Below are 18,715 nucleotides of genomic sequence, written 5' to 3'. Positions count from 1 at the left end.
TGTATAGGACTCGACACCACATATTCTGGATTACCGGTCCAGGGCTCTACCAACTGAGCTAAGCTAACACACCTCCCCCAGCGACTTCCAAGGGTGCCTCATCTGAAGGGACAAACCAAACACACTCTCTCACTCATCCTCCTTTCACTCTTATATTTTTCCTCACTCATACACACATTCACACGACGCAAGCGACAAATGCTGAACATGGGAGAACTGATGCTCTGAGGCTGGAACGACATAGAAGGGACAAATACAAACAAAGCCTCAAATTGCCTAAGAAATTAACGATAAAAGGTGAAAGTCACTGAAAAGGTTAGCCAGCTGTAGGATTAGGCAATTTTTAGGCTTTGTTTGTATTTGTCCTTTCTATGTTGTTCCAGCCTCGGAACATCAGTTCTCCCACGTATAAATTCAGTCTGTCTCAGATCTTTCTTTTGTAAAACATCACAAACTCTGCTGTCAGCGAAAGGAGAAAATATACTACAAGCAGGGAATAGTAACTTACGATTTTGTCAGGGTCCAGCGCAAAAGATGAGTTGAGTGCTTCAGTTGCGTCATCTTCGCACTCTCCTCTCAAGTAAATTGGATTACTAATTTCAACATTACCGCCACTGTCTTGCATGCGTACATGATGGAACGGTCTTGTTCTGCGCAGTACAGCAAGACTTCAATCATTACACCAACTCGAATAGAAAGAACGCTTATTATTGGTGCGCGGGTCTTACCTCTTTCTTTTACGATAGATGAGCACAGTCATTGTAATGAAGATTGCAAGAAATATCACTACTACTATTGGAATCAGTATGGCACCCAGCACTGAAACAAGGAAGGAGAAAGTGGTTAGAGGCAATTACATTTGGGGTTGGCTCAGCACCCTGCTTATTTCATCGAGTGGGTGAGATAATGCGCAATTCAATTTACAGAGAGGCGAAGCGGCAAATCCAGGAAGGCAAGACCTGCTGGTGCAGTTACTGTTACAAGATGAAAATTCGTGTCGAACACATCTGGCTTTGGCTTGTTGACACTGTGTGACATGACTGGAACAAGTAACGTTGTCACAGGGCAACATAAAACTCGCTTATTGTCTGATGAGGTTATCTGAGGGAGGATTCTGTGTGCATGCTCATTACAGGCATCCTGTACTCTACACTACGGAATTAAAGTTTCTTATTCTAGATTTTGAACAAATGCTAAAAAAATACGAGGCATTGGATACCTGCAGGACAGTTGGAGCCATATAGCTGTAATGAGTGAGTCTCTGGTGACTACATTGAGTAACCTAGAGCACACAATTTGTAGCCTCGCTACTGACTTTGATTCAGAGAAATTGAGAGTTTCCTTATGTGGTACAGATTATACAATTTAAAATGCAGTGGAAAAGTATAGTGCTTGCTAACGGTGCCATACTTGTAATGTTGCATCAATTGACAAATTCAATTGCATCAATTCTGATGTTGTGTCACAATATAAATTAATAAATGATAAATTTCTGGATATATTTGCTCTCAGTTCAACACGGCCATTAATTGTCAGCAACTGTTTGTCAGCATGTAAAAGGCCAGAATGGAAATAATGGCCACAAGCGAAGCATTAGCACAAGAGAAGGAACAATAGAAAACACCGCAATTAAATGGTCACTTGATTGATTGAAACTAAACTGATCGATTAAATATGCAGTCGTGCCTCGTCAATATATGGACACTTACATCCCCAGCAAAAACTGTCCATAAAGCGAGTCATCCATATTATCGAATACTGGAGAACAGAAAAGAAATTTATTGAGAAAGATAAGCAGTAATCAGGGTTCATTTTCATGCATAACAATGTGCAACCCAAAGTAGACAAAATCTTGGCAACTGGGAGTGTGTGGTACTGGCCACCCTCACCATAAAAAATTTTGGGCGGTTTGCAGAGCCTCGCGAATCGTGGCAGCTGTGATGCTTGTCTTGGCACTAATCAAATCGTCAACAGTTTGAACACTCGTCTGACTCTGGATTTCCCTTTGCTGTAACAGTGGCTTACTTGCCACGCGCTTCCTCCACCACGGCTTCCATGTTAGTACCCAGGAGCTGTTCAGCATTCGTTTCAGGGTGTGTTGCTCTGGCATCTCTATGCACTCTTGGGCTCTTGCAAGGGGAAGGTTTTCGAGGGGGTGGGACATCGTCGTAATCGAACGTACACTCGCCGACCGATTTTTCGGGCCCCCGATTTTTTGGACCCGCTCGACTATTCGGACGCGTTTGTGGAACCGCAACGGGCCCCATACAGTTGATGTATCACAACGTCAAAAATTTCTGATGCTGTACAGCTCCGTCGCTCGATATTTCGATTTGCCTAGCCCACGAGTGTCCCAAGAGGTCGCCAGCTCACCACGTGCACGTGACGCAATGCGAAGGTCAAGGAAACCAAATATCAAAATTGAGGCAAGAAAATAGGGTATGACTGTTCATTTCCCAATACTCTGAGTGAAGGAGTCCTGTCGTGGCGCTTCGCAAAGCGGAGCGCGTGCTGTCCACTCGCGACGTAAAGCGAGCTTCACCTAAAGCACGCATGCGTTAGGTGAAGCAGACTTGCGGAATGGTGACGCACAATGTTGCCAGAAGCTGTCCAGATACGTTCCCTCCACGCGTTCGAGATATCGGCGACTTGCCGTCTCCCAGCGCATCCGTCAAACTCTGAACGAATGAAGGCGACTGCGGCGCTTTCGCTCGTATACAATATCGCTTCGGGAAGTAGCAGCTGTAGAATGTAGATGTAGTTGGAAGTAGAAGCCGATGTTATCAGGCAAGAGATGGAACTGCCCGTTAAGAAAGCATTGACATGTATATTTGACAACTTTTTCCCGCCTACTAGTACTTAATAAAGTTGTCTTTTGAAGCGAAATTCGTTTTTCCGGACTGCTCGATTATTCGGACTTTTGCGCGATCCCCGCCCAGTCAGAAAAATCGGATGACGACTGTATCAGGCGGTAGAAACCCAACATGATGCAAGCGGTTCACAGTGAAAAAGATTGGTCCCCACAAACGTAGTCTATATTTCGAGTGGTTCATATTAACAGGGTCCATATTAACGAGGTACGTCTGCATCAATAACTTCATACTTTATACCGTACGTACAATTGGAAAGTGAGTCGGAAGAGTGCTGTCCTTCACTTTGGAATATTGTCGCCACATCAGTCTGGCAACGTGTGCCGGTAAATCCCTCGGGGCACCTTGCAAGAAATGAAGAAATAAAGCAGGTTTATGATGCGTGTCATAGAAAATAATGCAAAAATGAATATGCAATGACGGCTCACAGGCAACTTGGCTGCAAGACACCCTCGAGGGATGGAATGCATGTTCCCTTGTTAAAGCAAAAGGCATTACAACTGAGGCTCTGTTCGCAGTGACGTCCAGCCCATCCAGCAGCACACCTTGAAAAGAGATTGCATGTATTGCCGATAGAGCACTTTTGCATTCCAGGTCATGCGTACCAGGAATGTAGTGGTAGTGCTTGCATTACGTTTAAATCCATACGTGCACACATGTTCTCATTTACGTTCATACTGTAGGCGTAATCTCGATCAATATTCTTAAAGGACTCCTACTAGCGACGTCACAAATTTTTCACGAACCACAAGTTTGCATGGTTTGATGACCTTTCAAATTTCTAGGTGGACTCATGGAAGTCCACAAAGCTTCGTGGAATCAAATGATAAAAATAAAAAAAGATATTGATATAGCTTTTGTACGTTAAAATAATGGCTTTGAAATAAGTCAGGAATTACGTTTGCAACTCGAAACACGTGGTGTATTGTGCGTTTATTTACCAAATCACTTCAGAATTGGGCTTGTTTGTAGGGTTCTTATTACATAGGTATTTCCCACTGCACTATTTAGATATACACTACTACATGACCTACGCAGATGGACAATATTTTCAGCACCCTGATCAGAATGTGGCAGTCTCTAAAGCTGTAAAAGAGCTGTTTCTGCTTCTGGGAAGGATAGATGCGCATGCACAATAGTCAAACCTCTGCAAACACTCCCAAATTTTTAAAATATAAATTCCTCGACAGTTTCATGACGTCATTACCTTTTACTGTACTTTAAGTTGATACATAACACACAATTTCACTTCGAATTACAGATCGAAAAATACTACAAAATTTTTACTCGCAAAATTTGTGAGAGCCGTTTCATAAAGGCGAACAAGTCCTCAATACAAGCTAAGCTTTCCATAACCCTGTTGGCTCACCTGCAGAGTGGCTGTCCAGAGTCATTGTAGCAACTGCCACCATGCAAGCAGTGGAAAGAAAGGCAACCAACTGCCTGCTCACAACGGCTTCCCGTGTAGCCTGCCGGGCATGAACACTTGAGCACTACTCTGTCTTTCTCACGTGTCGTCGTGCAGGGGGCGCCATGCATGCATCCACATGACGGTGCCCTCGGAAGCCCACCAGAATCTGCGCAACCGTTGCGTGATGGCGGACACGCACACGGTCTCTTCTTCAGTCCTTGGCAAGTGCCTGTCAGAACCACGGAAATTTTTATTCTCATATTTAGGGTGCATTCCCTTTCGGGATGTGGGAAGAAAGAAGCACCGAAATTAAGTCGGATCTGGGAACAGCTTTCTTCTGTGTGGTTATAGCCAAATAACGCTAGTTAATAATAGATAATAGTTAATAAGAAGATATGGGTTGTAAATCATACTGAAATAATGCAGCTAGGATGACAGTAGGATGATGGGCATACACAACTGTTTCTGGGTGGAAAATATCTGCAATTATGGACACAAATCGAATACGCGTATCGCTTGCGTTGAGGCTTTCGAAACGTGAGAATATCCAAAAACACTGCTACCTCGCTTCTCAAACAAAATGTCAAAAGAGTTTTCAAAAAGGGCTAAAATTGGGCGGTTCTGTAGTCCATAACTAAAAGTGCTAAAACCCCACAGTGCCTCCGGGCTGTAGCAGTTTTAATTACAAGCAGTTCTGCTTCAGTGCTTTTTTGCTTCTATACTGCACAAAGAATCCCATACAGAACTTAACACAAGTGGTGTCACCGGGGGTGCAGCGGGTGCAGTCCGCAACATTATTGCCAATAACACTGCCGCAACATTATATATATATATATATATATATATTTTTTTGTGTGTGTGTGTGGTATGATATTGCTATGTATCGCGTGTCGCCAGGTATGTGATGCCACTGCTTCACTACGGGGCTACACATCCAATTTTAGTGCCTGAAACTCAAGAACTCTCTCTATGAGGGCCTCGTAAGCATAAAGTGGAAGAGCCAGGCACAAGCAAGTGTACTAGGTAATTGGTTGGATTAGATTTCCAATGATCAGTTACCGAGTGAGCATTTTTCAACTAGTCTTAGAGAATATGAAAGAGGTTACCTCCATTGAGGCAATAGGCTTGGCACTCCTTGGTCTGGACATCGCAGCGTTCACCCACATAACCGGGTGAACAGATACACTGTTTGCCATGGGCAAGAATTTGCCACTCCCCATGGATGCAGGAGCCCCCTTCACTAGGTGGTTCTTCTAAATGGCACCTGTTCAATCAAAATATGGTTGGCATACTAAACAGTTATACCCCAAGTTCTCGGATACCCCGTACAGTTGAACCTCGATATAACGAAACTCGCAGGAAACATGATTTCATTCGTTGTACCAAATATTGTGTTGTATCGAGCCTGACAAAATATGGCAGCCAGTTGCAACAGGGAATACAAACTATGTCGCTGCACCACGAATTTCGTTGTATAGCGTTTCGTTATAGCGAGGATTAACTGTATTGTATCGACAAACTTGAAACTTGATTTCGACAAAACTGTGAGGGTGTGTGAATCTGAGTATCTGCAGTTGAACCGAATATCTATCTTTACTTTTGTTTATTATTTCTGCAAATATTTATTTTTGACAGTTGGTTAGTAGACAGTTAGACAGTAAAAGCTCGCAGTTATGGAACAAAGTGTAAAATAAAAAGGACAAGAAAGACTCAAGGCATCTAAAGCTAGCTTGCTCTGGAAGATGGGAGGGCTTAGAGGTCATCGTAACTGAAGGCTAAATGTTCCACATGGAGTCTCTAGTTCAACATGCTCTGATGTGAGGCCTTCCCTTCTAGCAGCTACAGTGTTGCCGGCAGCGGAAAAAAGAACGAACGTGGCCACCTTAGCAAAATGACAAAAAATCACTTTGCCAGCTGTCCTCCAGAAGTGAAGGGGGTCTTCATTATGGGAGATCACAGGCATTGAAAAGAATCTCTCTATCATCATGTGGGCCAGTTCCTTGGGTGTACCTCTCTTGATGGAAACAGTGCACAATTAATCAATTAATCAATGCTATCCCATACTGAACTACAGGATGGTCGAGTGAGGTGACTCCCAAATGCAAATGGCTGGCCTGGAGTTACACTGTAGTTCTTTGCAGCACAGACATTGATCAGTAATGTACGCTGCAGTGGCTCGATGCAAAGTAAGCTCTTGTAACGAGGGTAACACGCTGTAGCTAAATGTACTTTTTTTGCATTCAATATACGAAGTGAAGCGAATTTTGAGACTTTTGAGAATGTTTGCTGCAAACTTGCTTCTTAGTCAGCCACATGCTGTTTTAGAGCAGCTTCAATACCGTACAAAAATGGTAACAAGACGTCTTCACTCAGCTCTTCTGTTGCTTTTGCAATGTGTTGTAAAGCTATCACCATACCACCACACTGCTTCCTGCTCACTTGGGGTCAAGTTTGCCACAGCTGTGTCAGACATTGGAAGCTCGAGCACGTGTATCCAATAATACTTTCAGTTCTTTGTGATCAAAGCATCCGCTTGAAAGCTGCTTCCTCGTGAAACCATAATAAAATGAACCTACCTGATAAGGCAGTCTTTGCACTTGATGTCAGCAAAACTAATGTTACATGGCCCATTTTGCACACATAGCATGCAGGCATCCATGGAAGTCTCACACTGAGGCCCTGTCCATTCAGGTTGGCATCTGGAAAATATTAATACATCATGCAGATGCTCCGCAAAACAACCGAGCCAGCTTACGATTAATTAACCTTATTTCATTAACCTTATGAAGAATGCCGGAGGTCTAGTCAAAAGGTACTAGAAGTAATAAAGCAGTAATTTGTTGTGCTGTAGCACACTTCGGTCGCTGCTCATACATATGATAGTGCAATTCCGTTAACTCGAACCTGGAGGGGACCGAAGATTCGTTCGAATAAAGTGCAATTCGAACTAAAGGGCATCATCTGAAAGAGGGTCTGGCCAATAGTACCTAGACAGAGAAAGCTTGCGTACTCGTCGACATGACGTAACAACTAAGAGTCAGCCACTCAGGATCGTGTTTTCAACGGTGGTAGCCAATCACAAACGAGCTTTCAGCGGTCGTAGCTATGGGGACGAACCACTGTCGTCTGCGAACAATCGCCGAACGTCTCCGCGAATAAATGGGAAAACTTTAAAATAAAGCGCAAAACGGTCCCATATCTTTCTTAAACTGATTTTCTAGAAAGTGTGTTGCACTTTTTGTCTACACATTTGGGTCTATAGGTTCCAAGTTAGCTGCAGTCATTTGCAAGTTTCTGAATTCACACTAGCAGACGAATTCTGACTTTGTATGTCCACATAGGTTTCATTCATGTTCCAAAATATTTACTTACAGGCACATCATCAAAACATTTCAGGGCTGAACACAATCTGTTATACCGGGTGTTTCACGAAGGTCCCGGGCTGGAAAATTCGTAAACAGGTGGCGCCATCGAATAACTTTGTTTTTGGTAAAGATCCTCGGGGCACCGGCCATGAATGAGTAGTGAGCGGCTCATTTGCGTACGTTCACGAATTAAATAAACATCCTAACTTTTAAATTTTCTTCTTCGCACGCTCTCCGAACCACTGTTTTACGTATCGGGACGTTCAGCGAAAAATGTTCAAAGAGAGAGAGAGAGAGAGGGAAAAAAAACTCGTTAACACCTAGTGATTTTTTTCGAGTAATTAATAGGTTTCAGTTTATATAGTTCCTGTGCGAAGCAGTGCACCAACGCACTTCTTGGAGCAGCTATCCAGTTGACATTTTCAGTGTCCAGTGTTCATCTGTCTGGTTGGCACATGGGGGTAACATCAATTAAAAACGGATCAGCCCATAATTCAAACGGTAATTAGAAAGAAAGAAAAACACACACACACATAGTTCGACATTAATTAAAACAAGTGGCATTAGAAATATTGATATTAAGGCGAAAAAAAGAAAAAAAAAAAAGGAGAGAGACTTTCTGTGAGCAAACTCTGACATCGTAAAATTACTGCAAAACTGCCAGCACTGCCAACACCAGCTAAATACAGAAAGTCTGCACACTCGTCCATGTGAGTCAGCCAATCAGGATTGTGTTTTCAACGGTCGTAGCCAATTACAAGCATGCTTTCAGTGGTCGTGGCCACGGAGAAGAACCAGCGTCGTCTGCCAGTTGTGACTGAACGTCCCCGCATACTAAATGGACTAAAAATGGACTAAATGGACTAAAAACTTAGAAATAAAGCGCAAAACGGTCCCAATCTTTCTCCAAACTGATTTTCTGGAAAGCGTCTTGCACTTTTTGTCTAAATATTTAGGTCTGCGAGTTCCAGGTGAGCTGCAATCATTTGCGGGTTCTTGAATTCACAGAACGGTGAATCGCAGTAGCAGACGAATTCTGACTCTTAATTGAAAGAAGGAGAGATGGTGGTGTTGGTACTGCACTCTGCAAGGCCAACACTGAAGCCAACAAGACAAAGAGCACACTTAGTACTCTTTATAGCAGTTATTTTAACTTTAACTAACTTTAACTTTAACTAATTATTTTAATTAATTTAATTTAACTTTTTAACTTTTAACATGCATTATAGCGATTGATTCAGACAAAATGTGTATTCATGACATTGCAGAGCACCGTAAAAAAAGTATATGCACTATTTCTGTTTCCAAGTATCTCTCTGCTTGACGATTCGCCAGATTTCCTGAGCCACACAAGTATGTATACACTTTTACCAGAAACTACAAAACAAAGAAAACATGATCACACCTCAATCATCGTAAACAATTTAAATACTAAAGACACAATTAGAAAGCAGTTGCTCCTAACACTTACAAACATTCACTGTAAGAAGTGAACGTGTCCTGTACTTACGTGCAATGCATGTGCTGACTAGTAATGGGTGTACATATGCCTTTATTTCTGCAATATTGAGAACAGAGATAGTGCTCGCAGCGCTTTCCGCCGTATCCCAGGCGACACCTGTGCACAAATTCAAATTATGTTGCGCATCAAAAACTGTTGAAACATAAATGTTCAGCACAACTCATCTTTGTTAAATAAAAAATACATTGCGTTGAATGGAAGAAAATTCTGGGAAATTGAAGCCTGGTGCATTGAGGCTTAACTGTAGCATGAATATGCAGTTGCTGACCAATTTTGCAGACTGTAGAATTAACCCTTCGATTTTTCGGACATCATCATTGGCACCCCTGCATATGCCAAATGTATTTTCATGTCCAATACAGTGCAAACCCATTATTTCGAACACTCTTAATTCCGGAGTTCCGGATAATTCCAAATGGTGTTCGAGTCCCGCTAAAGTCAAAGTATAGTTGAATCAGAGAAAATGCTCAGTAATCTGAATGTATGAATGTGCATTCATTTGAAGAAGATAGCTTAGCTGCGATCGTGCAGCCTAGCGAGTGATGACACATCTCCGATGCGGCTAGTATGCACTATGCTATGCCCTTCACTCAGAGTGGCCCTTCTAAGTTCGAAATCCACTTTTTTCGAACAAATCTTTGGTCCCCTTTTGGTTTAAGTTAATGGGATTAATCTATTCATTAACAGATTTTGGGATATGTAAAACAAAAATTAGTATGCAGTCCTCAACTGAGGATGACGCTATTTAAGTTAACGTTATGCCGATATTTGCCACTTCCATTGCATCCGCAACCACGTCCTTTGCCAGCACAGGATGAGTGTTTGAACATTCGAGAAGATACATGTATTGTTTCTCCTTATCTTAAACGTGCAATTGCATAGCCACTTGTTCTATTTATGCTAGGAAATTTCTTTTCTGTTACAGGGCTTGTACCCAACATATTAAAACAACCTTGTCAATGATCCGCTAAAGAGAAGCACTTACTGACAGTACGGCAGACCATCGCTTCCTAAAGTACATGAACCTCCACTGAGACAATGTAGTTCGCAGGCTGGAATAAAATATTGCAGTTCAACTACCGAACTGTGTGAGTATCACAATAGCATTTCTATACTTACAGGGTGCTGGTTTTGGGTTAGGAGCTAAGACAGTGCAAGCTGTTTTCTTGTCTATGGTTTGTGTCTCCACCATGCCGTCGGGACACAGGCACGATGACTCTGTCAAATTATGGGGAATACAAAGTGCCCCGGAACCGCATGGAGACTTGGCACATTTGTTGTTCACTGAAGAGGTTGTATATAGTCAGTGGCATTCAATAGTCAAAACACAGAATGGTTACAAATAGTGAGTAGTCAAAGCAGTAAGACCTGGCATACTAACCTGGATGGCAAACAGATTTTAGAAATCGTGATTACAATGGCTTCACGTCTCCACGAATAAAACTGTTTGTTAACTCAAACACTGAAGCTGTTTGTGTTGAATACTGACTGAGTGAATACACACCACCTTAGCACCCTCTGGAGCATGCTTTCAGATGCAAATTTTAAATGGGAACAATTGTCTAGCAAAAAGAGGTGCAGTTGAGCCATACAACATTCCTGCTGTGCGTTTAATTACCCAGAAAAGGACCAGAAAGTGACATAGGTCCGAACAGCTCGCTGACCAAAGGTTTAACGAACACGCACGCAGATAGAAAAGAACGAACCGAAACCATGCACGCAGCCAACTTGCTCCCAGTGGCATTCTCCCTCTCTTAACACGGGTGTTTTCAGGTTTTACCAGGTAAAAACAGGTTCTACTGGATTCGACCCTAAAACGTGAGGCTCCATTTACACTTACAGTTCTTGTTCTGCTTGCTCTCCTGCACAATGAGAACATCAGTGGCCTTCTGCATTCCACGGCTCAGATAAACTATGTTGCCCCGGCCAAACTTGTTCAGCCTGATAATAGCATTGGTGGGGAAGGTGCTCATGTAGAGGTTATCTTCAAACACATCAATTCGGTATGGGCTTTCGGCTGCAACAGAAAATCGTATAAAACCCGTATAATACACCTGAATGCTAGAGCCACATAGCAAGAGGACAGAAATTTTCATGATGAAGGATTGGATGATGCCAATCTTGTTAAATCTGCAGGTCGTATGTTAAAAGTGCCAACTAGGATGATAATATTGCCGCAAAGTCATTTGAAACTGCGCTATTGTTACAGATGGTACCAAGGCCCATACGGCGTTAAGCCAGACCCGCATGGAGCAATTTCGCTCGCGACTGCGAACAAATTTTTGAGTTGAGGTGTGCGAATATTGAAATATTTGAATACAAATCGAATACGAATATCTGAAAAATTGTTCTTCGAATATCGAATTAAATATCGAATATCCCATCACAGTCTAAGAGTAACAATTAATCCCCGAAAACTAGCATGGTCACAGTTGTGTTCTGCTGATCCTTAGAAAAGTACCCCGGGACACACACTTCAAAAGTGCTAAGAAATATGTATTCCTAATGTATGGGCTTAGCATAAGGTATAATGTATAGCACATGTATAGTCCAAATATTTTCACAATGAAATAATGTGCCGTTCTCATGAGGCAAGCTGAAAACTGTAAAGACAGCACTTCAAAAATCTTTAATGGACAGTGAACACCTGTGTTGACATTGTAAGTGCTGGTGAAAACAGACAAAATGGAAGTAAAGGGCAATGACATGTTCAGAATGTGGGATGGTTTACTGATGAGCACATCCTAGAAGGAAAACAAACGTAGCAAGTGCTCTCTTCTTGCTCTGACTATGCCTTACGCATTTGTCAGGTAGGCGAGAAACTGCACGGTTTCACTGTGCTCTCACGTATGACGTCACGCGTGAGCCCATCGTCCCTGACGGTAATGCATGGTTTGGAACTGCCTCATTGATTAGCGCAGTAAAACCACAATCCTCGACAATGTTGTGTGGCTGCTTATCACGCGTGATTGTTTCCGCAACGTTATTGTTCAGCACTTCTTTCACTTCACTGCAAATATCTGCGCGCACTTCTCGGAATTCACGAGCAAAATCGCTCCATGTGGGCTGGGCTTGAGGCCAATGCGTCTTGCTATCATCTGTAACAACAGTTTTAAGTTTTAAGTTTTAAGTGACTCTGCATTGTTATTGTCGTCCTAGTTGGCACTTTTAACATGTGGTCGCACAGCACCGGAGTTCGAGAACCCATACGTCAAAATATCGTCACAATCTACTCCCTACTCCCGAATTATCGTTGTCATCGCACGCGACCCTGATTCTATTATATACCACTGATTACCACAAGCAAAAAAAGAAAAAAAAAAGGAAGAAAAAAAAACGTGTTTGAGACGCAGGTTTTGACTGTGCATGCAGTGACACAGTGAACAGCGGTGTTCAGCTCAACGCCAATAACATTTCGATATTTAACCCGAATTTCACCAAACTCTTTGCCTCGCACAAATGTTCAGAGTTTGTTGGCAATCCTTAGCCACGACAGTGCTGACGACGCATGAAGCGTACCGCAGTTTCGCGTTTGGCTTCGGGCGGACTTTAATGGCGGCTGCACGCAACTGTGTACTAGTTTCGGTTTCGGTTACCGAATGTGCAGCGATGCATTCGCAGGTGGACATGCCTCGAAAGCTCCGCGCGTTGCTTTGGAGCTGTTCTACTATTCATGTTCGTCGCTGCTACCGCACCGTACATATTCCAGCGCTCAGCCCGCAACAGCTTTGTAGTAAGCTGCTATGACATTCAAAAACTTCGAATATAAAATTTTCGAATACGAATCGAATATCGCAAATATTCGATTCGCGTTCGAAATTCCGAATACTCGAACCTCTAGCCTTGAAGTGTGCGTGCAATTTTTGCCGTGAAATTAAAGAAGCACTGAACATGAACGTTGGAGAACACTCACACGTAATGAGCACAGCCATACAACATCGTCGAGGATCACTGTTTTACTGTGCGAATGGATGAGGCTACTCCAAACTATGCATTACAGTCAGGAACGATGGTCACGCACGTGACAATACAGTGAAACCGCGCAGTTTCTTGCCTACACGACAAATGTGGAAGGCATTGTCAATGCAGGAAGAGAGCACTTGCTATCTTCGTTTCCCTTCTTGATAACCTGTGAGCTGACATGTGCTCATCAGTAAACCATCCCACATTCTGAACATGTCACTGCCCTTTACCTCCACTCTGTCTGTTTCACCAGCACTCACAATGCTAATACAGGTGTTCACTGTCCATGAAAGTGCGAGTTGTTTTTACGATTTTCAGGAGCATTTTTAGGGGTGTCATGAGAACAGCACATTGTTTCACTGTAAAACTAATTTGACTGTACATGCGCATATAGGCACGTATGCCTTATGCTAAGCCAATACATGAATACATATTCCTTGTTAGCACTAAGGATCAAGAGAAAGCAACTGTGAACATGCTAGTTTGGGGAGCTTAATTATTGCTCTTAGTAGCCTTCATCTTAAGACGTGATATTTGATTTGATATTCGAAGGACAATTTTGCAAATATTCGTATTCGATTTTAAAAAATTTAATATTCGCACACCTCTACTCCACACAAAAGTCTCAGCGTCTTCTCGGCTTCTCTTGGCTCCGAGTTATCATGTTTCTAACGCATGTTCCTCGACTGAGATAACATGGTCGACACACTTGCCATAAATTCCCCTAAGTAAACCCCTAGTGAAAGAAGCATTTTTTTTTCCACAAATGACGACACCGTAATAAGAAGGTCACTAATTTCTCACAAAAGCTTTCACCAACCATGTGAAAACACGTGCACAACATGACGGTGGTGTCCATCCAAATCTGTTGTCTCTACGGTTTTAGTCTTGTGATCTGCCCAGTATATTCTTCCAGCTGCGTGGTCCACAGCAACACCCGTTGGCCAGACAATTCGAGTGTTCACCAGAGATTTCTGGTCGGAACCATCCAAGCGGGCTCGGCCGATGCGTGGGCTTCTACCAGTTTCAGTCCAGAACATGTACCTGTGCAATATATCCAAAGGCAACGATGTAGTACCGATGGCAAGTGATAGCACAAACCATCAACAGTTGAGTAAGTTGAAATGTGTATAACAAAACTGAAAATGACCACACATAAAGGACACATTCGTTAAAGCTAGGGGATGTGCCAACCGAAATCCGCGAATCCACAAATCCTCGAATCCTAGGTAGGTATTCGAGATTCGGGAACCCGAATCCCAGTTCCCAAAACAGCGAAGCGAATCTTCCGAATCCACCAACCACGTTTGTTTGTTTCTTTTTCAAATTGGCGCCTACAGAGTCCGTCAGAACCCTCATTGGTCGACGTGTTTTTTCTTGTTTTTTTTGTTTGTTTATGTTGCTCTGGAACTGTTCAGACAGGAACTGTTATATTACCAGTTTACAAGTAATCTGGTTTTGCTCATGATTGTTGCTTAGTTTTACGGAAATAATTCACACTCAAGAATTTATGTATATTTCTTGTAGTCGATGAATAACATGTTCAATAAATTACGTTTAAGAAGAACTATATTGGTACATTTTCTCCTGAAACTGAAGCATTATTTAATTTGTTTTTCATTAAACAGAGGCATCATATTCTGCTTCAAAACACTTTTCACTAGAAGCGTTTTTTTCCCTGGCTTTTTAGAGAAATTCGTGGATTCATGGGACCTTCCATGGATTCGGATTCGGATTCGGAAAATTTTGGATTTGTCCCATCTCTAGTTAAAGCTAATACCATGTCCAGAAAAAATGGCCTAGACTCCAACCCACACAGCTCATTCTACGCTATGCTGTCATAAGACCAACGCATAAACACGGAGCGAAGGCTTATTCTTGAGTATCACGGCGTTTTTTTGGAGTACAAACGAGTACAAACGTCATCGCCGTACTTCCCATTGAAGAGTGTGCAATGAAGTAAGTTTTGCGTGAACAGTGCAGTCCGATGTGGTGAGCACAGGAGGCATGAAAATCACGGAGAGCAACATCATTTTTGGCCACGAACAAGGCAAATGGCCCCCATGGCCCCCGATGGGGCACCCCATTGTATTGCGCCTCGTGTCACCAAGGAAAAGATAAGAAGGTCAATGCCACTAACCTCATCACAAAGGGCTAGTCGAAAATCCACAATTTTGATCCCTGACCTGCATAACATGAAGTCACGCAACGTGCCAGCTGAGAAAATCTTTGTGCTTTGTCAAAGCAATTAAGGGCAGACAGTGGTGTGTCATGTGACAAAGCAAGTACCGAGAGAGGGCAAAAAGAAAGTGTGTGGTTTGTGGATGCTCTGTTCTTTGGTCACGTGTGTGCTTCCGTGCCTTCGCAAAACCAAAAGTGATCGAAAGTACTGCCGGGACAGGCCGTGTACACTGCGAAATTAAAAACGCGAGCTATAACAAGCTGAGGCATCCAATTACGTGGCGGCATCATGCAAGTTCGGCGCGGACAAGAAACGAAGAGCTTGTGTTGAGTTTTGGTCTCGAAAGTGATGCGACCACTACATGAGATGCAGAACTAGCTGTCTGCGCTTGGAAGCCCGGTATAGTCGTACTATTACTACCAAGCAGAGATGGGATGAATCCAAAATTTTTGGAATCCGAATTTTCGAAATCCGAAATCTAAATTTTCGAATCCGAATCCGAATCCGAATCCAAGGAAGGTTCTACGAATCCACGAATCTCGAATCTTTCGAATCCTTTCTTTAAAAAGAGTTTAACAAGTCAGGAAAAAAACGCTTCTAGTGAAAGTTGTTTTGAAGCAGAATATGATGCCTTTGCTTAATGAAGAATAAATTAAGTAATCCTTCAGTTTCAGGGGAAACTATACCCATACAGTTCTTCTTAAACGTAATTTATTTAAAATGCTGTTCATCGACTATAAGAAATGCATAAATTCTCGAGTATAAATTATTTCCATAAAACTAAGCAACAATCGAAAGCAAAACTAGGTTATTTTAAACTTGTAACAGTTCCTGCCTGAACTCTTTCAGTCCAGAGCAACGTAAACAAACAAAACAAGAAAACACCCGTCAGCCAATGAGGCTTTCGGCAAACTCCGGAGGCACCAATTTGAAAAAGAAACAAACAAACATGGTTTGTGGATTCGAAAGACTCGATTCGCCGTTTTGGGCACTGGGATTCGGATTCGCGGATTTGGTTGGCACATCCCTACTACCAAGTGATTACATTCTCTACGTGTAACATGAAAGATTATTTCTTTAGGAAGAGTACCCAGAGTGTGGATCGACTGCAATGTCATTTGGCTGGTCAAGTCCAGTCGAGACTAGGGTACGCTGCAGCTTTCCATCTAGTGTTGTCACCGATATTCTTCGTGTTCCAGCATCAGCCCAGTACACGTGGCTGCTCACCCAGTCCACTGCCAACCCACGAGGCTCGGTCAAATTTTGAACCTGTCATTGTGAAAGACATATCGTTAGAGTATCTAATCAAGGACGCCAAAGTTTCGTACCAGAACTTGAGCAACACCATTTCTACTTGAACTCCTACGAAGCCTTCTGCCATTTTTCTCATCTGCCGACCTCGGCGGGAGGGTTCGGCGATAGATAGTGCCCGTGTGGAGGCTGGCCCAGAAGACGACGACTTCTGTACCGTTTAGAAACAGATCAACTGCGTGAATCCGATTGGTTGGTTCCAAACGGCCCTCCAGGGCATCTTCCACCTCCTGGTAGGTGGTCTTGTAGGGGTCCAGATGTCGCAGGAAGTTTTCGCTAGCCACGAGCAAAAAGGCACGTTCACCTGAAGACAGTTTCCAGAATGCAAACCATGAAATCGCAGCTTAGTTACGGTAACGTGTGTACAGCTGAGCACAGAGGGTGTTCACAGTGGGTGTTCAGAAATTCATACGTAGTACCGTATTTACTCGGGCATAGAATGCACCCCAAACTTGAGTGCCTATATATGCCGTCACTTTATCTCCCCCCCGCATATATAAAACGCACCGAGTAGAGGAAGGCGCATCTCAGGGCAGCCATGTTCAAGTGCCCAGTCGCTGAATATACAGGGTGGTCCATCAACCATGATAGAAATTCATAGTAAAAAACGTAGAGTAGTACATAGTAAAAAGTAGTACATAGTAAAAAACGCTCCGGAGAGACATGCAGTCAAGGGATTTTTTTCTGCCGATAACTTTTGCCACATATTGGTAACATTTTTATTTCATTTCAATTGATGGAAAGTTAATTTCTTGAATTGAACTCCGAAATTTCCCAAGGCAACCTAATGTTTTCTTTGAGGAAATGGGTTCCCCGTGGCCATTTTGCTCAGTATAGCACATAATCCCACTCGTAATGCAATGGCAATTGCCTAAATAAATTTGCCGAAAATCCGTGGAAATGAGCCCTTGGCTCCGCCTCTTTTTTGACGGCTCGTAGTTTGAGCGCAAAGCTGCGAAGAAAGGAGGTTACATTGACACGCCACACGAGGGGGGAAAGGGTTACAAGCCTTACCCACGGAACAAACACGCGCGGTGAGTGCGGGAATCAGAGCTATCTTATCAAGATGTCACCCGACGGCTTGTGACCCTTTCCGCCCCTCGTGTGGCGTGTCAATGTCCATGTTTTTTTACTATGAATTTCTATCATGGTTGGTGGACCACCCTGGATGTGGCCTATATACATATGAATAAATACCCATATGCATAAAGATGGCGCAATTTTCACGAGTGACTTTGGAACTCCAGGGGCGTTCACGGCCCCCCCTTGCCTCCCCCTCAGTACGACCATGTGAGTTAGTTTTTTTTAGCTGGCTAGCTAACGTTTCCCTCCATTTGATTACTGCCACACATTTCTACAAAGAAATTTTCCACGCTACTGCACCACCACATCCTTGCCCACAGATATTGAAAAATATTAGAAGCTTAAGACACGAGGCTTACCTTCAGCAACGCAAGAGCTGTTGAGTGCACGATCCTTCATAAAGCCAAGTGCACAGCTGCAGCTATAGCTGGTGTTCTTTTTGACGTTGCAAGTCTGGGAACACACACCGAAGTGGCATGGGCCTACGTCTGCAAATAAACCTCGTTTACTCGTACAATTAGGTTAGGTAACATAAAACACGCAGAAATGTTACGCACCACAGTCATCTTCATCCGATCCATCGCCACAGTTATCGAATCCGTTGCACAGGAGATTGACAGAAATGCAGTGGCCACTCTTGCACTTGAACTGGTTGGTACTGCAACTGTGGCCTGTATTCCAACAATCATTTCTCAGTTTGCTCTTTGTTCTCAGTTTCTCCTTACTTACAGACAGACATCTCTTCATCAGAGCCATCCCTGCAGTCCCTCTTGTTGTCGCAGAACATAGACGACGGAATGCATGCTCCATCATTGCACCTAAACTTTCCTGGGTCACAGGTACCTACATGCATATAAGTGACAGTAAATGCATTGCAGAATAAAACGGCACATTAATTTGCTGCTAGTAGTGCTGTGCAGATATTCCAAGTGCAGTCAAATCCGTGCATAACAATCCCTCACATAGTAGAACCCCTTTACAATAAACTGGTCGGGAGCAGGTCTTAAT

General features: G+C 43.0%; 1 protein-coding gene across 1 annotated transcript in view; it reads right to left on the bottom strand.

The window, feature by feature from the left end:
• The window catches only part of LOC135389106 (prolow-density lipoprotein receptor-related protein 1-like), a 99,745-nt gene that overhangs the window by 3,430 nt on the left and 77,600 nt on the right, over window positions 1-18,715 (bottom strand). The window contains exons 67-83 of the mRNA XM_064619085.1: window positions 18,437-18,550; window positions 18,265-18,378; window positions 18,067-18,195; window positions 16,642-16,928; window positions 16,404-16,582; window positions 13,952-14,175; window positions 11,009-11,185; window positions 10,288-10,452; window positions 10,154-10,220; window positions 9,157-9,264; window positions 6,858-6,980; window positions 5,388-5,545; window positions 4,240-4,510; window positions 3,299-3,415; window positions 3,120-3,214; window positions 729-819; window positions 509-650 (exon numbers count right to left, since the gene is read on the bottom strand). Of these exons, the coding sequence (XP_064475155.1) occupies window positions 509-650; window positions 729-819; window positions 3,120-3,214; window positions 3,299-3,415; window positions 4,240-4,510; window positions 5,388-5,545; window positions 6,858-6,980; window positions 9,157-9,264; window positions 10,154-10,220; window positions 10,288-10,452; window positions 11,009-11,185; window positions 13,952-14,175; window positions 16,404-16,582; window positions 16,642-16,928; window positions 18,067-18,195; window positions 18,265-18,378; window positions 18,437-18,550 (2,561 nt within the window). The remainder of the gene's footprint in view (window positions 1-508; window positions 651-728; window positions 820-3,119; window positions 3,215-3,298; window positions 3,416-4,239; window positions 4,511-5,387; window positions 5,546-6,857; window positions 6,981-9,156; window positions 9,265-10,153; window positions 10,221-10,287; window positions 10,453-11,008; window positions 11,186-13,951; window positions 14,176-16,403; window positions 16,583-16,641; window positions 16,929-18,066; window positions 18,196-18,264; window positions 18,379-18,436; window positions 18,551-18,715) is intronic.

This window comes from Ornithodoros turicata, chromosome 3 (assembly GCF_037126465.1).
Source record: "Ornithodoros turicata isolate Travis chromosome 3, ASM3712646v1, whole genome shotgun sequence".
Taxonomy (NCBI): Eukaryota; Metazoa; Arthropoda; class Arachnida; order Ixodida; family Argasidae; genus Ornithodoros; species Ornithodoros turicata.
The sequence above is the reverse complement of the archived record's forward strand: the minus strand, read 5'-3'. Positions and strand labels throughout refer to the sequence as shown.